The 20997-nt window shown below is 44.4% G+C and overlaps 1 protein-coding gene across 10 annotated transcripts in view; it reads right to left on the reverse strand.

Annotated features, from left to right (window-relative positions):
* Positions 1 to 20997, reverse strand: part of UBR5 (ubiquitin protein ligase E3 component n-recognin 5) — a 168082-nt gene that overhangs the window by 140405 nt on the left and 6680 nt on the right. For all 10 annotated transcript variants that reach the window (XM_073590088.1, XM_073590087.1, XM_073590084.1 and 7 more), the window contains exons 2-4: positions 3196 to 3240; positions 2247 to 2328; positions 2074 to 2150 (exon numbers count right to left, since the gene is read on the reverse strand). In XM_073590088.1, the coding sequence (XP_073446189.1) occupies positions 2074 to 2150; positions 2247 to 2328; positions 3196 to 3240 (204 nt within the window). The remainder of the gene's footprint in view (positions 1 to 2073; positions 2151 to 2246; positions 2329 to 3195; positions 3241 to 20997) is intronic.

Raw genomic sequence — 20997 nt, forward strand, 5'->3', positions numbered from 1 at the left:
TGTTTTTTAAGGGGGTTCGCTAAAGGGGTTAACTAATGGGACAGTTTTATAGGGCAGGTCGGTACGGACGCGGCAATACAAAATGTGTACTTTTGTTTTGGTTTTTTTTCCCCCAAAAAATGAATTGGGGAATATTTATTTAGCGTTTTAAAATTATTTTTTTTACACTTTTTCTTTTAAACTTTATTAGGTTGTCCCAGGGGGGACATCACTGTCTTGTGACAGATCGCTGATCTGTCACAGGCAGTGTGCAGGTTTCCTCCTTGCAGGCACTGAGGAAGCCAGCTCCCTGCAGGCCCCTGAAGGTCCCCGTCGCCATCTTGGATCCGGGGACCTGCAGGGAAAGAGCTCCCCGCAGCAGCGCTGCACACTGCGCTGCTGTGGGGGGGGGGGGGGGCTCAGGGAAGCACGGAGGGAGCCCCCTCCCTGCCGATGCTTCCCTTTAACCCCCGGTACACCACGATCGTGTTTGATCGCGGTGTGCAAGGGGTTAACGTGTTGGGGCGGTCCGTGACCGCCCCTGACAGTGCCGTGTGTCAGCTGTGAAAATCAGCTGACACCCGGCCGCGATCACCACGTGGGCCCCGCTGATCTCGCTAGACGTACTATCCCGTCCATGGGCATAGGGGCCCGGGTCCCATGGACGGGATAGTACGTCTGATGTCAGAAAGGGGTTACGCTTACGCTACCTCTAAGATTAAAGAAAGTCAAAACCAGCAGTGACCCTGCCCTGTGCAGACCGCTCAATCCTCCATCCATAATCATTGCAAAACTGATTAACCCTTTAAACCATATACCAAGGGTTTTTTTGCACTTTTTTCCCCCCCCTTTCCAGCCTTGTCGACAGCCATATGGGAGATTTTTTTGTGTTAGAAAATGGGGTGGTGGTGAAATTACCTGCTTGGCCATTTGGTTTTGTTTTTACAGCACTTGTGTAGTGAAGAAAGGTGGTCTGGCAAAGGATACTTCAGGTCAGAAGGAATATGGTGATAGAGCTTGTATAGTAATAAAAATATATACAACTAAAAAGGGAAATTGTGTATTTTCTGAGATCATTGCTATAGCACTTGGCTTTGACACCATAGCATGTACAGCTTATGTTTGTGGCGGGGCGGTGGGGGAAGCAGAAAGGCGAGTCCTTTAATGCTTAGTTCACAGTCAATGTGCCAATCACCCAAATCATGTGCTTTAAGAAGAGTTGCAATGTGCAACATGTCCACTTAAGGCGTTATCCAACACTTGGACGACCCATTCTTACATGCTGTATCACCTTCTGCGCAAACGATTCCAGCGACGTCCATGCAGAGTCCTAGTGCTCTGTCACACTGTTATGCCAAGCAGGCACTGCAGCCAAAATAGGCTGCAGCGCTTCCCTTAGACGAAACTCAAGACGTCCAGAAAAAAGAAGAATGGGACCTGCATGCAATAAGTGACCGCTGATTTGTCATGTAAGCACCAGCAGACCCAGCACTGACAATCGCTGGAATCATACCAATATGAGGCAAGAACGTTTTTTTTGGGTGCAGGAGGGTGTTCCACTTTAAGCTGGGAATACCGAATTTAAGCAGTTATCGAGATAGCAGACCATTGTTAAATGTTTCAACCATTAAAGCCATGCAGTCAACTATATTCCAAAACCACAGCAACTCTGAGCAAGACACTGGAACCCAGCAAAAACCTGCAGCTTTAAGATCAGTGGGTTCCCCCCCAATTCAGCGATGGCATAAGCCGTGGGAATAATGGCACAATGCGACTTCAGAATGCTTCTACCTGTAGCCTAGACAGGCCTGACATGTGCCCTCATCCTCAGTTATTCTTTGGCTTTATCGCTCCTTTACACTGCCTTTTCTATGAAGATTGGAGGACATTGGTCTGATCTGTCAGCAGCAGTAGATGCTGTAAAGGCTGATATTAAGCTTTCTGGGGAAATATTTAGTTTCGCTTGTATTTTATTCATTGAAATCCTTGCAGCCATTGACTAGCCGCACTTACTGTATGCACACGTACATCAGATAGGCTGTCAGCCACCGATCAGATGGAAAAAAAAAAAAAAAAAAAAACACAATGTCTTACCCATCATTGTTTTCTGGTTTACTCAATTCTAGTCTGTCTGGTTGGACTAAAAAGCCAATTCTGCAGATTCTGCCATCCTAATGAGAAACAGAGGATCATTAAAAGTCATTAGAAAGAAACGACTGCTGCAGTCAATCATATCAGGAGGTGGGAATACAGCGCTACAAGTGTACCTCCAGGAGGAAAGCAGCGTGGTTCGGTCCAACCACACATTGCTTTATAGTCGTCTGTTCCAGTACATTCAGAGGCGGGTGGCTGTGCAGAAAACAGGTCAAAATGCATTAAATGGATTATACTTGAGCTTTATGATCATTGTGTTTCATGCAGACAAGAAAAACAAAAAGGACAGTCTTATCTAGCAATAAAGACCATCAAATGTTCTGCGATCTGAGTTCAACCGCTCTGCAGGCAATAAAGCAGGTCAATATAATTAAACACAGCTATAAATGAAGATTCTCCACAAGGATTGATCCTTGTAAACTGACAAAATAGTTTATTGATCTAACCTGACAAAATGAATGCAAGTAAGGCTGGCAACACCCTGGTTGTAGACGCTAGCCAACAGTGCACGGTATGGAGGTTGGCCGAGTGGAAATATACAGACAGCATGAGATGATCTGGCAGGGGTCATCTCGAGAGAAAGTTACATAAGCCTACAACCTGCAGTAACCACCGATCCACCAAACCGCTGCACGACCAGCTCTACCCTCGCCAACTGTATCCTCACCCATCCCGCTGTAGATTGTGAGCCCTCGCAGGCAGGGTCCTCTCATCCTGTACCAGTCGTGACTTCTATTGTCTAAGATTACTGTACTTGTATGTATACCCCTCATATGTAAAGCACCATGGAATAAATGGCGCTATAATAAATAGTAATAAGTTTTAAACTAACGCGCCAGGTTTGTGTCCTTCAACAGCAAGCGCCTGTGCTCCAACTAGCAGTTTCCTCATCCTCTGACCATTCCCAAATCTCATACCTCACCAACCCCATCTCACCCCCTCTCCCTCAGGGCTCTGCCTTGAGAACCCTACTCTTCCGATACCTGCGACTTGGGACAACTCAATCATTTGCCATAATTAGAAATAAGGTCCTGCATGGCTTCAGTCTATACACTGACTCACCTGCTTAAGTTGTATTTATTCAGTTTTTCAGAAACTTCTCTTAACCTTTATAAAAAAAAAAAAAAAAAAATCAGTTTTCTGCAGAATATTGGGGGGGGGGGGATAAACATGCACAATTTCATTTTAACATTTATAACTTGCTCAAGATTTAGCTTCTAATCAGGACTGAAAAACAAAAACACTTCGAGGTTTTCTGTGGTTTTAAAGGCTCTCATACACGGATGGATATCGGATGAACGAGGTTTCAGCTAGCAGCAGTCTTTGCCGTCTCTCCTTTACATAGGAGTTTGTGTTCTGAAAACGCTGCCAGTGATCTATGCCAGCAGAGAACAAAGCGATGATCAGTGTGAAATCGGACATGGCCAATCAACATCTCCTTCCACCAATTGGTCAGCACACCCATACACAATAGACTGTTGGCTAAACAAGTAGAGATCGGCGGGCTCTGTAGACATTAGCCAATGATTACATTCACAAATTTTTACAGCCTAGTAAAACGGATTGTTTTTGTTTCATGCGTCATCCGTTTGACCTCCATGTTCCGGCCTTCATTTCCTCATCAGCTTTCAAAAACTTCATGAAGTTCTCCACTACTTGGACAACTTCTCATAGCCCGCTTGGCAGAGATAAAATAAACCTTAAACTCTCCATCCTTTCTGGCACCTTTCTTGTGCCAGAACTCGTTCGCCTGGTGATTGAGTCACAACCATATGAGAGCCCCAAGACCACAACTGTCGACACAGAGGGAACAGCGCCGACACGTGAGGTGGGTATAGGCTTATTTTATGGGGGAGGTTTTCCCAACATTTTGGTCAAGATGGAGTTGTCCTAGTAGTGGACAACTCCTTTAAGCAGGCACAATTATCCATTTTCTCTTAAAGTTTATGGGGATCAGTTTTCTGTTAAGGGTACTTGCACACGGTCAGTAGTCGCTGCGGGTTAGATGCACTGTATATCTGCTCTGCGGCATCCAGATGTTACAGCTAGTGGATGGGATTTCAAGAAATCACATGCCCACTATGCGTCCAGATGCCCACAGCTCACCTGTGGCGACGGACATGCAGCGCATCTTTCCAGACCACAGCATGTCTATCTTTCAGAGACGCGAGTCTCCGCAAGGTAAATCTCACCGTTAAAATGTATTGGACACTGATTACACACGGTTCAGTGAACACATGCGGAATCACCTGCATTCAATAGCCGACAGCGGTTTGGACACAGCGGACATGTGCTGCCAAGTACTGACCATGTGCACATACCCTGAAAGCAGACTAGTCACTTCCTCAGAGTTAGGAGTCTTGTAAAATGCCCCGACCTCAGATTCTGCCACGCTCTTCTGTTTTGCGCTGCTACTTTGTAGAGATATTCACACTTGTTGCTTTTGGAGCGCAGTATGTGCGATTTCTGCTTGCAAACAAACTGGGCGTTTCTTCAGACTTCTCTGGGGTGTGGGCTTTCACCCCTTCCAGTCTATCAATTATAGCTTAACTGCCGATCACTCTGGACAGTCAGGCCATCAAAATCTCTGCAATGAAGCAACTCAAAGCAAAGAACGGAATAGCGGTAGAATCAGGCGAGCGCAAGGATTTTTATAAAGAATTTAACTCCACTATAAACAAGTTACAGGCAGTCTTTAAAGTGAGGGACAGAGTGAGTGCACATGAGGAGTCATGTTTTCTTAACAGATATAATGGAGCAACTGTTTTCGTTTTCAGTAAATTCTGTGTCTTTCACAAGTGCAGATGTTTGAGAAAACAAAGCAGCCAATATTACACATATTAGTGCCATGCACAGCTCAGTGGTTTAACAGTATGTTCAGCAAAATGTGCTAACAATATTCACAAGGCTCCAGTGTATCTTCACGTGTATTACTATTTACTACACTAATGGAGGCGTACAGTACAAACCCCATGGAGGACATATCCGTCTGTACATCACAGCACATGCAGCAGCCTTCTGGTGGGAGAACACATCTCATTGTATATGTTATACTGTGTATACAGACCACCATACAGTCTAGCCCTCCTAGCAGAGCTAGGACAATGCTTTCTAGCGGTACTGCAGACTTCCATGTTCAGAGGACCAATGAAAAAGAAAGTTGATTAAAACTGTTGCTACCTGCATGAAGTGAATTGGCAGTGAGGCTACCTGGACAGTTACTTGTCTAGGTATTTCTACCTAGGAAAGCAGCTACTCTCCTTGCAGCAATCCAGAGGAACGCTTCCTGGCAAAAGGTGTGTAGAATAGCTCTTTAATGGGAATTGAATGGTCACAAGTGAGGACTGGAGACGACTGCACTACAATTTAGCACTGGGATATCAGGCACGCCAGAGCCCTAAAAAGCAGTTTCCAAGAAGTTTAAAAGGGTTATTCCCATTTCCAGCGTTACCAGCTGCAACTAGAAAAACTCCATCCTACTCCACTGCGAAGACAGGCAACTTCTGTAACGCCCATAGAAGTGATCAAGAGTTAAGGTACTGTCACACTTAGCGATGTACCAGCGATCCCGACCAGCGATATGATGCGGTCAGGATCGCTGGTACATCGCTAAGTGGTCGCTAGTGAGCTGCCACACAGGCAGATCTCACAAGCGAAAAATCGCTGGGGACAGGGGTCGCTACTTACCTGTCACACTAGGTGATCCTGCGTCCTCCCGCCCGGCTCCACGCTAGTCTTTCCACAGGAAGCCGACGACGAGAAACAGTCCTGGACGTTCTCGCGCGATCAGCGATATCCAGCGGGGGAGCGGGTCGTAGGTAAGTATCAGACACAGCGATGTCGCTAGCAATATCGCTATAACGTCACAAGTTATAGCGATATTGCTAGTGATATGGCTAGCGATATCGCTTAGTGTGACAGTACCTTTAGAGAAACAACCCCCCACCAGAACATAATACACAATACACATCAGGTGATAAGCCGATCCAGACCAGCTGAAGGTTATGAACCTTCATTTGTTGCCACTCTTAACATAGGAAGTATATGGCCAACAGGAGGGCAGTCAGGATGGAGAAAGCAGAGGTGACTGCACCATATGGACCCAAACAAAAAAAGAAAAGTAGAGTAAACTTTTTTGGTGGCACTAATAAAAGTGCTGCCTACAACCCCATCCTACACCTTGAAATAAATAGCATATAGATGTATATACAGCCAAGGACACTTGTGCATGTGTATGGCAAATGGAAGCCAATGGAAATATTCTAGGGAAACTGTCACATTGTATATGATCTGTAAACATCTGATCTGTACACAGTCCGGTATAAAGCACCCAAGAATGATACAGTGCCTACAAGTAGTATTCAACCCCCTGCAGATTTAGCAGGTTTGATAAGATGCAAATAAGTTAGAGCCTTCAAACTTCACACAAGAGCAGGATTTATTAACAGATGCATAAATCTTACAAACCAAAAAGTTATGTTGCTCAGTTAAATTTTAATAAATTTTAAACAAACAAGTGTGGGTCAATTATTATTCAACCCCTAGGTTTAATATTTTGTGGAATAACCCTTGTTTGCAATTACAGCTAATAATCGTCTTTTATAAGACCTGATCAGGCCGGCACAGGTCTCTGGAGTTATCTTGGCCCACTCCTCCATGCAGATCTTCTCCAAGTTATCTAGGTTCTTTGGGTGTCTCATGTGGACTTTAATCTTGAGCTCCTTCCACAAGTTTTCAATTGGGTTAAGGTCAGGAGACTGACTAGGCCACTCCAACACCTTGATTTTTTGCCTCTTGAACCAGGCCTTGGTTTTCTTGGCTGTGTGCTTTGGGTCGTTGTCTTGTTGGAAGATGAAATGACGACCCATCTTAAGATCCTTGATGGAGGAGCGGAGGTTCTTGGCCAAAATCTCCAGGTAGGCCGTGCTATCCATCTTCCCATGGATGCGGACCAGATGGCCAGGCCCCTTGGCTGAGAAACAGCCCCACAGCATGATGCTGCCACCACCATGCTTGACTGTAGGGATGGTATTCTTGGGGTCGTATGCAGTGCCATCCAGTCTACAAACGTCACGTGTGTGGTTGGCACCAAAGATCTCGATCTTGGTCTCATCAGAACAGAGAACCTTGAACCAGTCTGTCTCAGAGTCCTCCAAGTGATCATGAGCAAACTGTAGACGAGCCTTGACATGACGCTTTGAAAGTAAAGGTACCTTACGGGCTCGTCTGGAACGGAGACCATTGCGGTGGAGTACGTTACTTATGGTATTGACTGAAACCAATGTCCCCACTGCCATGAGATCTTCCCGGAGCTCCTTCCTTGTTGTCCTTGGGTTAGCCTTGACTCTTCGGACAAGCCTGGCCTCGGCACGGGAGGAAACTTTCAAAGGCTGTCCAGGCCGTGGAAGGCTAACAGTAGTTCCATAAGCCTTCCACTTCCGGATGATGCTCCCAACAGTGGAGACAGGTAGGCCCAACTCCTTGGAAAGGGTTTTGTACCCCTTGCCAGCCTTGTGACCCTCCACGATCTTGTCTCTGATGGCCTTGGAATGCTCCTATGTCTTTCCCATGTTGACTATGTATGAATGCTGTTCACAAGTTTGGGGAGGGTCTTAAATAGTCAGAAAAGGCTGGAAAAAGAGATAATTAATCCAAACATGTGAAGCTCATTGTTCTTTGTGCCTGAAATACTTCTTAATACTTTAGGGGAACCAAACAGAATTCTGGTGGTTTGAGGGGTTGAATAATAAATGACCCTCTGAATAAACTTTTCACAATTTAAAAAAAAAATTAAACAAAGAAATAACATTCTTTTTTGCTGCAGTGCATTTCACACTTCCAGGCTGATCTACAGTCCAAATGTCACAATGCCAAGTTAATTCCGAATGTGTAAACCTGCTAAATCTGCAGGGGGTTGAATACTACTTGTAGGCACTGTACATAGGTTTGTTAGAAAAGGTTCAGCATAACTAATAAATTCATTTAAATCCCCGCAGTTTGTATACGTGCGAGTCCATGGGTTGCCCCTACAAGGGATTGCCCGCCATCAAACAGATACAGGGAAGACTGTCAATCACCATCTAGGACCACCCACTGGACTTATGTATACAAACAGGAGGGATTTTTCAATTAATCAAATGCAAGTTATAAAGACGACTTTTCCCACCAAAATGTCTTCAATCTTATCAGCTCCCCCCCCCCCCCCCCCGCTCCATAACATCCTGCCTACAGGTCAAATCACTTAACAGGACAGGTTCCCTTTAAAAGCATATGTGGGCAACTTTTGTCAGCAAATACTATATACACAGGGCTCAAACCTACAGTTTAAAGGGGTCCTTTCCCTACATTTTAAAGGGGCCCTTTCCCTACATTTTTCACATTGAACTGGACACAAGATGTTATAGTGGTTGCAGAGCAGAATAAAACCATGTCGCCTCTCCACTGCGGATAGATTAACCTCTCCCCGACCGCCCACTGTAGATATACGTTGGCGCTTGCTGGGCTTTGTGCAGCGCCGACGTTTATCTGTCGGCGGTTTTGTGCCCCCCGGGACCCCCACATACCTTACAACGCGGGGATCCCGGTGCACAATGCATGCTGGGACCTCCGACGTCATCGAGACCTGATTGGTTCAGGTCCTGATGACGTCAGCGTCACAGCAGCCAATGGGAGTGATCACTGGGAAAGCTGCTTGTTTCCAGGCGATCTCACTCATTGTAACGCGGCTTCTCCTCTGATCTAACACTGACAGATGATCAGAGGTGAAGCGTTACTGTGTGACTAGATCGCTGCCTGGCACAGCTGATTGCTGCCTGTTAGGGTTAGGGCTAGGGTTAGGATTAAGGTTATGGGTGTGTTGGTGTTAGGTTTGTGGTTAGGGCTGAGATTAGGGTTAGGGGTGTGTTGGGGTTAGGGTTGGAATTAGAATTGGGGGTTTCCACTGTTTAGGTACATCAGGGGCTCTGTAAATGCAATATGACGCCCGCAGACCATTCCATCAAAGTCTGCATTTCAGAACGTCACTACTTCCCTTCCGAGCCCCACCGTGTGCCCAAACAGTAGTTTTCTCCCACATATGGGGTACCAGCGTACTCAGGACAAATTGGACAACTCTTAGGGTCCAATTTATCCTGTTACCCTTGTGAAAATAAAAATTGGGTGCTAAAAGATCATTTTTGTGGAAAAAAATTATTTTTATTTTCACGGCTCTACATTATAAACTTTAGTGAAACACTTGGGGGTTCAAAGTGCTCACCACACATCTAGTTAAGTCCCTTGGGGGGTCTAGTTTCCAAAATGGGGTCACTAGTGGGGGGTTTCCACTGTTTAGGTACATCAGGGGCTCTCCAAATGCGACATGGCATCCGATCTCAATTCCAGCCAATTCTGCATTGAAAAAGTCAAACGGCACTCCTTCCGTTCTGAGCTCTGCCGTGTGCTCAAACAGTGGTTTAGCCCCACATACCGGGTATTGGCGTATTCGGGAGAAATTGCACAAAAAAAATTTTGTGGTTCATTTTCTCTTTTTACACTTGAGAAAATAAAAAAATGGTTTTGAAGTAAAATGTTTGTGAAAAAAAAGTTAAGTTTATTTTTTCCTTCCATTCATGTGAAGCACCTGAAGGGTTAATAAACTTCTTGAATTTGGTTTTGAGTACATTGAGAGGTGCAGTTTTTAGAATGGTGTCACTTTTGGGTATTTGTCATATTGACCCCCCCAAACTCACTTCAAATGTGGGGTGGTCCCAAAAAAAAAAAAAAAAAAAAAAAAAAAAAGTGTTGCAAATTTTGTTGTAAAAATGAGAAATCGCTGGTCAACTTTTAACCCTTATAACTTCCTAAAAAAAAAAAAAAAAATTTATGTTTCCAAAATTGTGCAGATGTAAAGTAGACATGTGGGAAATGTTATTTATTAACTATTTTGTGCGATATCACTCTCTGATTTAAGGGCATAAAAATTAAAAGTTTGAAAATTGCAACATTTTCTAAATTTACCAAATTTTGATTTTTTTAACAAATAAGCGCAGCTCATATCTAAAAAATTTTACCACCATCATGAAGTACAATATGTCATGAGAAAACAATGTCAGAATCAGTAGGATCCGTTGAAGCGTTCTAGAGTTATGACCTCATAAAGTGACACTGGTCAGAATTGAAAAAATTGGCCCGGTCATGAAGGCAAAAACAGGCTCAGGTGCGAAGGGGTTAACAAGTTAGGTACCAAAAATGGCAATTTTAGTTTAGTTGGACTTTAGTTAAATCCAAGTAGGTGCCAGATACTTTGATTACCAATACCTCTATGACAGAAAATTAGAAATAATAACGTTTGATTCCATTCTACAGCCACTTATCACATCCTGTGTGCAGGTCAGAGAATCCATTATTTCACCCTACACTGTACAGAGAAAAGAAAAAGGTTTATCCAAACAAGATAAGTGACATCACCAGAGGAGCACATTGTAAGGATGCCAGGTAACGGATAAAGCAGCCAGTTACAGAAATGTCTGCCAGCACACGAACTGTGGCAGCCAAAACAAACCCCACTAATGATCAGAGGCACAATGGCAGATCTGCAGAATAAAGATGCACGAGGGATCAAATCATGTGCCAAGACCAAGTCTGTAAGAACCAAACTGCGCTTCCTATCATACAATGTCAATCACGTCAGCGAAAGAAACATGGAAATTCTTGATCATTGGAAAGGTGATAGCCGCCAAAGACGGGAATAAGCACTTAAAGCTCATTAACAGCTGGTAGTATAAAAAGGTACATCTACTGAGGAGTAAATCGCTGCAGGTGTGCACTCTGCAGGGAGATCAACAGTGAAGTTCTCCAGCACAGGCCTCATTCATGATAATGGGAGAAGACGTGCCATAAAGGAGCTTTTAGCTGACAAAAATAAAATAAATATAGATAACTAGATGAAATTTTTGCTTTTTAATAATGAAGTCTATGGGGAAAACGGGATGTTGTAACTAATGACCATCCGTTCAAACATTTCACTCAAAGCTCTTCACTGGCCATCATCCTACCCCTGCCCTCTGGTCTGCAACTAATCCAAATCTCTCACCTCTGTCTTTAAGACTTCTCTAGTGCTGCGCCAATGTTCTGGAATGCGCAAGCCAGGACAATGTGACTAATACCCATCGCCCCCTCCCATTTATCAGAGCACTTTATGGGGGGGGGGGGGGGGGGGGGGAGATAAATTGTCTCTCTAGGCCAGGCATATAACTTGACTAACTCACCCCACAGAACCTGGTCCCTCCTATTCATTTTGATTTGAGATGCCCCAATATAGTGACTGGACCGTGGACCACAAGTGACAAGCAGTCTCTACCCATCCCCACCATTTCCTTATAGATTGTGAGCAGGACCCTCACTGCTCCTCTGGTAAGCAGTGTGCTACTTTATTGTGAAAGAAGCAGAAAATGTTGCCGCTATAGAAAAATTACTACTAGATCCATTATTTAGCACGGAGCATGCCCAGAAAACTAGGTGCTCAGAGACACCTATAGCAAAAGAGGACCTGTACAATACACATACAGGTTCAGCAGGGGCACACAAGTTATATCTATGGATGATAGAACACAGCAAAAGCCAGTGACTGCTGCTAAAGTCACATGATACAGAACAAGTCAGCAGTGACAACACTGAGGATCACAACTATTTATCCAGTACATAAAAATAATACAACAGTGGAAAGCAGAGCACCTAGAAACACCTGATCCCTTTGTTTATGCTTCTCCCAAAATTCAACAGTTCTGCATATTTTAGCAGCTCCGGCCTATCACAGGTTGTAACTCACCAACAGACAAGGCAAGTGCCAGTTTCTGAATATAAGACCTGTTATTAATATGTGCGTGTCTTATAGTTCAGAGGAAGCTTTCTGTGATGGAGAACTGCGCTCACCACCTGCCCTACACCGATCTAGGTGGCCGATTCAAAGCAGAGGAAGCCACCAAGGCCTGCCCGTCCTTCTACCCGACTCACTACAGGACCTCTCACAAGGATGAAGAACTGCAAGATGTGGTAATGTATAATGAGGGAGCGGGCGATCGTGTGCATGTCTAGTAGGGCTATGTGCACACGCATGGAAATGTCAATATTGTCACTGCAATAGGGGTTGGCGTTAACCCCTTAATGACCAGAGCTTTTTTTTATTTTTCGCTCCCCTTCTTCCCAGAGCCATAACTTATTTTTCCGTCAATATAGCCATGTGAGGGCTTATTTTTTGTGGGACGAGTTACACTGTTGAACAACACCATTGGTTTTACCATGTACTGTACTCAAAAACGGGAAAAAAAAAAAAATTCCAAGTGCAGTGAAACTGCAAAAAAAAAATGCAATCCCACACTTTTTTGCTTGGCTTTTTTTTGCTAAAACTGACCAGCCATTATGATTCTCCAGGTCATTACGAGTTCATAGACCCCAAACATGTCTAGGTTCTCTTTTATCTAAGTGATGAAAAAAAATTCAAAGTTTGCTTTTAAAAAAAAAAAAAAAAAAAAATTGTGCCATTTTCTGAGACTCGTAGACCCATTTTTCTCTGGGGTCGGTTGAGGGATAATTTTTGGCGTGCTGAGCTAACGTTTTTAATGATACCACTTTTGTGCAGATACATTCTTTTGATCGCCCATTATTGCTTTTTAACACAATGTTGCGACGACCAAAAACCTAATTCTGGAGTTTAGATTTTTTTTCTCTCCCTACGCTACGATGTTGCACTCGTTTCCAGCCGCGCGCCGGAAGCTCTAGTTAAGTGCCCACTATCAGCGCTTGACAGCGGGATTTAACTAGTTCATAGGCGGATCGTGATTCCGCTCACGCCTATTAAGGGCACATGTCAGCTTTTTAACCCCTTAAGCCCCAAGGGTGGTTTGCACGTTCATGACCGGCCCAATTTTTACAATTCTGACCACTGTCCCTTCATGAGGTTATAACTCTGGAACGCTTCCATGGATCCCGGTGATTCTGACATTGTTTTCTCGTGACATATTGTACTTCATGTTAGTGATAAAATTTCATTCATATAACTTGCATTTACTTGTGAAAAAACGGAAATTTGGCAAAAATTTTGCAATTTTCCAACTTTGAATTTTTATGCCCTTAAATCACAGATACGGCACACAAAAAGCTTAAATAACATTTCCCACATGTTTACATCAGCACAATTTTGGAACCAAAATTTTTTTTAGTTAGGAAGTTATAAGGGTTAAAAATTGACCAGCGATTTCTCATTTTTGCAACACCATTTTATTTTTACGAACCACATCACATTTGAAGCCACTTTGAGGGGTCTATATGATAGAAAATACCCAAAAGTGACACTGTTTTGGCGCATGGCAGACCTCAGAAGGGAAGGAGCGCCGTTTGACTTTTTCAATGCAAAATTGGCTGGAATTCAGATCGGACGCCATGTCGTGTTTGGAGAGCCCCTGATGTGCCTAAACAGTGGAAACCCCCCCACAAGTGACCCCATTTTGGAAACTAGACCCCCCAAGGAACTTATCTAGATATGTGGTGAGAACTTTGAACCCACAAGGGCTTCACAGAAGTTTATAACGCCCGGGCGTGAAAAGAACAAAATCGTATTTTTTCCACAAACATGATCTTTTAGTCACCAGTTTTTTTATTTTCCCCAAGGGTACAAGGAGAAAATGGACCCCAATAGTTGTTGTCCAATTTGTCCTGAGTACGCTGATACCCCATATGTGGGAGAAAACTGTATGGGCACACGTCAGGGCTCGGAAGGGAAGTAGTGACGTTTTAGAATGCAGACTGATGGATTGGTCTGCGGGTGTCATGTGCGTTTGGAGAGCCCATGATGTACCTAAACTATTGAAACTCCCCACAAGTGACCCCATTTTGGAAACTAGACCCCGCACGGAAATTATCTAGATGTGTGGTGAGCACTTTGAACCCCCAAGTGCTTCACAGAAGTTTATAACGCCTGGGCGTGAAATTAAAAAAAAAAAATCATTTTTTCCACGAAAATTATATTTTTGCCCCCAATTTTTTATTTTCCTAAGGGTAACAGGAAAAATTGGACCCCAAAAGTTGTTTTGCAATTTGTCCTGAGTAGGCTGATACCCTACATGTGGGGGTAAAACACTGTTTGGGCGCATTGAAGAGCTTGGGAAGGGAAGGAGCACCATTTGACTTTTTCAACGCAGAATTGGCTGGAATTGAGATCCAACGCCATGTTGCATTTGGAGAGCACCTGATGTGCCCAAACAGTGGAAACCCCCCCAATTATAACTCCAACCCTAACCCCACACACCCCCTAGCCCTAACGGGAAAATGGAAATAAATACTTTTTTTTATTTTATCATTTTTCCCTAAGGGGGTGATAATGGGGGCTTTGATTTACTATTTATGGCGGTTTTTATGTTTGGCAGCTGTCACACGCTAAAAGACGCTTTTTATTGTAAAAATAGTTTTTGCATCACCACATATTGAGAGCTATAATTTTTCCGTATTTTGACCCACCGAGTCATGTGAGGTCATATTTTTTTCGGGACCAGTTGATGTTTTTATTAGTACCATTTTCGGGCACGTGAGATTTTTTGATCGCTTTTTATTCCGATTTTTGGGACGCAGAATGAACAAAAACCAGCGTTTCATGAATTTCTTTTGGGGGGGTGCGTTAACACCGTTCACCGTGCGGTAAAATTGATAAAGCGGTTTTATTCTTCGGGTCAGTACGGTTACAGCGATACCTCATTTAGGTCTTTTATGTTTTGTCGGTTTTATGCAATGAAAATTTTATATAAAAAATAATCATTTTTGCATCGCTTTATTCTGCGAGCTATAACTTATTTTTTTGCGGATCTGTATGGCGGCTCGTTTTTTGCGGGACAAGCTGACGTTTTCAGCGGTACCATGGATATTTATATGCGTCTTTTTGATCACGCGTTATTGCACTTTTTGTTCGGCGGTATGATAAATTATTTTTTGCTTCGTTTTTTATTTTTTAAGGGGTTCGTTAGGGACACAGCGATACCAAATGTGTACTTATTGTTTTTTTATTTTCAAAAAATGAATTGGGGAATATTTTTTTAACAAATTTAGCGATTTTTTTTAAATTATTTTTACACTTTTTTACGTTGTCCCAGGTGAGACATCACTGTCCTGTGACAGATCGCTGATCTGTCACATCACAGATCACTGACAGATCAGCGATCTGTCACAGGCACTGCTGCAGACTTCTTCATGCCTGCACTTTGCAGGCACTGAGGAAGTCAGCTCCCTACAGGCCCCCGAAGGTACCCGTCGCCATCTTGGATCCGGGGGCCTGTAGAGAGAGAGCCCCCCGCAGCAGCGCTGCACATTGCGCTGCCGTGGGGGGCTCAGGGAAGCACGGAGGGAGCCCCCTCCCTGCCGATGCTTCCCTTTAACCCCCAGTACACCGCGATCGTGTTTGATTGCGGTGTACAAGGGGCTAACGTGTCGGGGGCGGTCCGTGACCGCCCCTGACACATTGTGCCGGGTGTCAGCTGTGATAATCAGCTGACACCCGGCCTCGATCAGCGGCGCTCACCACGTGGGCGCCGCTGATCGCCATGACGTACTATCCCGTTCCAGGGAATTAAGTCCCAGGGCACATGGACGGGATAGTACGTCTCATGGCAGTAAGGAGTTAAAGCAGCTGACATGTCGCGGCTTTGAGGCAGGCTCACCACCGGAGCCCATCTCAAAGCGGGGGATACTGACCGCTGATGTACTATACGGTCAGTCAGTAAGAGGTTAAAGAAAACCTGAGCCTTTACATCAGGGTTCCCCAACTCCAGTCCTCAAGGCCCACCAACAGATCATGTTTTCAGGATTTCCTTAGTATTGCTCAGGTGATAAGTGCTTCACCTGTGCAATACAAAGGAAATCCTGAAAACATGATCTGTTGGTGGGTCTTGAGGACTGCAGTTGGGGAACCCTGCTTTACATGATGCTGCCTGATCCACAGGCAGCGAGATGCACAAAATAGTTGACAGGACCCCAGCAGCTTCACTCCACCCATTGTCCTGGAGCGACAGGTCTCTCCCTACACTCCAGGGAAGTACAGGACTTGCCTGCCTAGTCCAGTGTATTTCGATCACCAATGGGTTTTATTTTAAACTAGGTTTTTCACTGAAGCACACAGAGTGGAGAAGCTGTCAGGTTCCCTTTACAACATATGAAATCTTTTTAGATGAATCTGGGGCACTATTTTAGGCCTATTGCGTTAGAGCAGGCCGTTCAACACATGCATTAAACAGACAGCCATAATGCAATATGAACCAGGCCTTACTAGCCATAATACACTGGTGTGTATGAGGCCTTACATAGTCCCCAAAACCAGTTAAGAATGCTTTTACAGATTTCTATTACACATGATTCTGAAATGTCACCTTATGATTAATCAGCAGCAGGTGGTTTAAAAAAAAAAAAAAAAAATCTGGGGTTGCAGCAGCATTTTGATCAATATTTTTAACTTGTGTGCACAAATATTTGTCAGGGAAGAAATAAGTGTCTTCCACATTTTGGACCCAGTCTTGGTTTCAGTTTGCAAATACTCTTACATGATAGAATTTTGCACAAGTGGCCTTACAGAGCGGATGTAATGCCAAGCTGTAATTAAAATGCCCCACGTCATAAGAGTGATATTTCAATATTTCAGAACATTCAAAATACACGTTCAGATGTGACAAACATTTCACAATTGTCAAAGAACAAAGAAAACCCACCCCATACATTGCTACAAGGAGCTTCTGTATTCACCAAACCTAAAGTAAGGGGAGCCAGACACTAGCTACCCCCTCTGCAGACGCACAACACTTCCCCAGCTACTTGTCTGAAGTGACTGTGGTTACATAGGACCCTGCAGACGCCAACGAGCATTACAGCCATGAGGCTGAGTCGCTTCCAGCTAACACGTGATGCGGCAGCATGAAAATGTGTCACCAGGTCAGAGCGCACAAAAAGGTTTCAAGGACTGAGGTTTACCAGCCGACGGTTGATACATAATCTGGGTTTATGAAAAATATTAAAAAATATTTTAAAGTGTGCAGAGAAAAATGGATACAAAAATAGCTCAGATTTTCAACTTTTATCTGTCTAGAAAAAAATTGCAGAACTCCTAGAATTTATAGCTTCTCTCTAGAGGACCCAGCATGCCCTGGTTAAAGGGAACCTATCAGCAGGATTGTGCACAGTAACCTATAGACTGTCAGGTCGGCACCACTGATTAAAATGATACCTTGGTTGATTACTCACTGAATTTAAGCCCCTGTCACACAAGTTTTGTAACACAACAGTGATCTCACCAGCGATATCGCTGTGTGACACTTACCAGCAACCGCCCCCCCTGCCGGGTATCGCTGATCGTCCTGGAATGGTCAGGACATTTTTTTTGAACGCTGGTCCCCCTCTGGCCAGCACGCATCGCTGCGTGACAGGCAGAAGACCAGCGATCAGTGAGCTTGCGCTGGTAACTAAGGTAAACAGAGGGTTTCTAAGCGCTGCGCAGCGCTTAGAAACCCAATGTTTACCTTGGTTACCAGCTCCCTGCACCAGCGCGCTGGTATCTTAACGTACACTGCGGGTAACTAAGCGACGTGCGTCACTTGTTACTCGCGTGTCGCTGTCCTGATCGCTGGTGAAGCTGCCTCTTTGGTAGCTCACCAGCAATCATGTAGCGACACACCAGCGATCCTGACAAGTTCGTATAGTTGTCAAAATTGCTGGTGAGTCGCTATGTGTGACGGGCCCTAAGGACAGTGTGAGGGTATGTGCACACATTGCGGATTTGGCCCTGAAGATCTGCAGCAGATACTCCTGCTGTGTACAGTACCATGTAAACCTATGGGAAACCAAATCCGCTGTGCACATGCTGCAGAAAATTCCATGCAAATTGCTGCGGGGTTTTTTTCCGCAGCATGTCAATTCTTTGTGCGGAATCCGCAGCGTTTTTACACCTCTTCCATTATAGGAATTCGCAGGTGTAAAAACGCAGGTGAAATCTTCAGTAAATCGGCACTAAGTCCGCAGGTAAAACAGAGGTCATTTTACCTGCGGATTCAGCAAAATCCGTGCAGAAAAAAAATCTACAGCCAAATCCGCAACGTGTGCACATACCCTGAGGCATCAAAAACCTGTTTTTCTGTAGTTTCTGTCAAGAGGTCAGATTAGCAGCAGAAAAAAAAAAAAAAAAAAAAAAAAAAACACTGAAAGAAAAAAAAAAAAAAACCTAGTGTGAACTTACCCTATTGGTTCAGTTCTCCTGGAAAAGCGCTACAGGAATAATGACTGCCACATATATACGCGGGACAGACCATACCCAGTTTTCCCAAAGCACAAAACTGACCACACAACGTTTTTGGGGAAAAAAAAAAAAAAAAAAAAACAACAACACTCAATAGCTCCTAAATCCCATAGAACACACAACTTTATTACATTAATGGATTTAAAGGGGTTGTCGGGTCTACAATGAAAAGTTTGCAGTCACTTTTTGACTGCAGACTTGAATCCCCCGCTGCGAGGATTCGCTGGTGATTTTTGCAATATGCATACTCCCCAGCAACAGGCCCGCTGTCTTGGGGTCATACTTGACTCCGAGCTTTCCTTTGCCCCCCACATTGGATCACTGGCTCGCTCTTGTTATCTGCACCTCAAAAACATTTCTAGAATTCGACCTTTTCTTACTTTTGACTCTGCAAAAACTCTTACTGTTTCTCTTATTCATTCTCGTCTGGACTATTGTAACTCTTCTAATCGGTCTCCCTCTTACCAAACTCTCCCCCCTCCAATCTGTCTTGAATGCAGCTTCCAGGATCATATTCCTCGCAAATCGTTACATCGATGCCTCTACCTTGTGCCAGTCATTACACTGGCTACCCATCCACTCCAGAATCCAATACAAACTTATTACCCTCACCCACAAAGCCCTCCATGGCTCAGCACCACCCTACATCTCCTCCCTTGTTTCAGTATACCATCCTACCCACGCCCTCCGTTCTGCTGATGACCTGAGATTAGCATCCTCAATAATCAGAACCTCCCAGTCCCGTCTTCAAGACTATACATGTGCTGCGCCAATTCTTTGGAATGCACTTCCCAGGTCAATACGATTAGTCCCCAATCCCCACAATTTTAAGCGTGCCCTGAAACCACGTTTATTCAGACTGGCCTATCGCCTCAACATATTAACCTAATCTATCCCTGTGTGGCACAGCCAAAAGTTTTTTACCATAACCAGGTTCCCCGCATCATGTTCCCACATGCTTTATGTATCCATTAGCCCTCTGTGGCTGTACTGTTACACACTTAACATTACGGCTGGTCCATACAATCAGGGCAACTGTTACCACCCACCTTTCGTGTCTCCCGTTTTTCCTCAGATTGTAAGCTTGCGAGCAGGGCCCTCATTCCTCATGGTATCTGTTATGATCCATGTGATTATTGCTATGCTGTAATGTATATTGTCTGTACAAGTCCCCTCTGAAATGTAAAGTGCTGCGGAATATGTCAGCGCTATAGAAATAAAATTTATTACTACTACTACTCCGGGGCAGAAGCCATCTAGAGGGCTGGAGCCAGGCCACAACCACATCTGGCCAGGAGTATGCATAGCGCATACATCACAGTTATTCCCGGCTCCGAAACTGGCGAATCCTCAGAACAGAGTGCGGGTGGGGGGGAGGAATTTAAAAGCGTACAGCCACAGAATGACTGCACACTTTTCACTTTAGACCAGATAACCCCATTAATGTCCCCCTCTGACAACAATCCCAAAATGCAGCAGCTGTGATGAGCAGCGGTTCTCTGCGGACACTTTTTATACTAAAAAGTGCCCAACACTGAAAACATTTTTTTCCCCCTAAAGGAAGGTAGAGTAGGACATTGTTGTATTAAAAGAATCAATACTTAGTATAGAAAAAAACCTTACATGGTTGGACAACCCCTTTAACTGTCAGATGACAGCTCATAAGTTTGAAACAAAACAATTGAATTCCACATCAATTAGTAATTACTGCCCTACTGGCACAGTGCCCCTACTGGCAGCCGGCACTCAGGTCTATAGATGGCAGGGCGTAACATAGTAAGGTGCTTCATCTAAGCCAACCAAGGACATCACGTCTCTGGAGAAGAGGCAAGACACCATACAGTCCATGCGCCTGAGGCACGTGAGCACATAACATGAAGCGGCAACCTGACAAACAGGCTAATAAGTAATAATAGTCCTCCACCCTGACATCTGTGTCACCTTAAACCGGTGGATAATGCGATCCAACAGCATGACGTTTCCAGGATCTGACGAGGCTGCTAGGAAGTGAGCAGCTTGTAGTGCTTAATTTGTAGAAATGGGATGAAATACTCAAAATACCAAGATGTACTTAAAGGTAACCAATCACCAGAGGAAAAACAAAAAAAAAAAAACACACGCTATTAACCTGCATATAAGGAGTTAGTAGCGTTACCAACCTGCTCGGCACCTGCTGTAACCGCTCCCCCGGCATTGGGGCCGGCTGTCAGTCAGGGACAGGGGCCACCATTCTGTACAGCAAGAGCAGTGACTGAACCAGCGCCGGCCCCGTGACTGAAACGGGAACCCTGCCGAGGAGAATAAAGTTCATATTCCCTCCGCAGTGTTAGGCTACATGCAGGTGCTGGGCTGCAGTATAATGCCATTAACCCCATACCTGCAGGTTAATCGCACTCTTTCTAGTGACAAGTTCCTTTTAAAGGAAATCTGTCATCAGGTTTTTGCTACCTCATCTGAGAGCTGCATAATGTAAGAACAGACATGGATTACAGCAATGTGTCACTTAGTTTACTGAATGCAGATGTAGCAGAGCTCTGAAAGGTGCCCCCACCCACACCACCGCTTTC

This window comes from Dendrobates tinctorius, unplaced genomic scaffold (genome assembly GCF_039654945.1).
Source record: "Dendrobates tinctorius isolate UK_male_01 unplaced genomic scaffold, ASM3965494v1 ptg000116l, whole genome shotgun sequence".
NCBI classification, from domain to species: domain Eukaryota; kingdom Metazoa; phylum Chordata; class Amphibia; order Anura; family Dendrobatidae; genus Dendrobates; species Dendrobates tinctorius.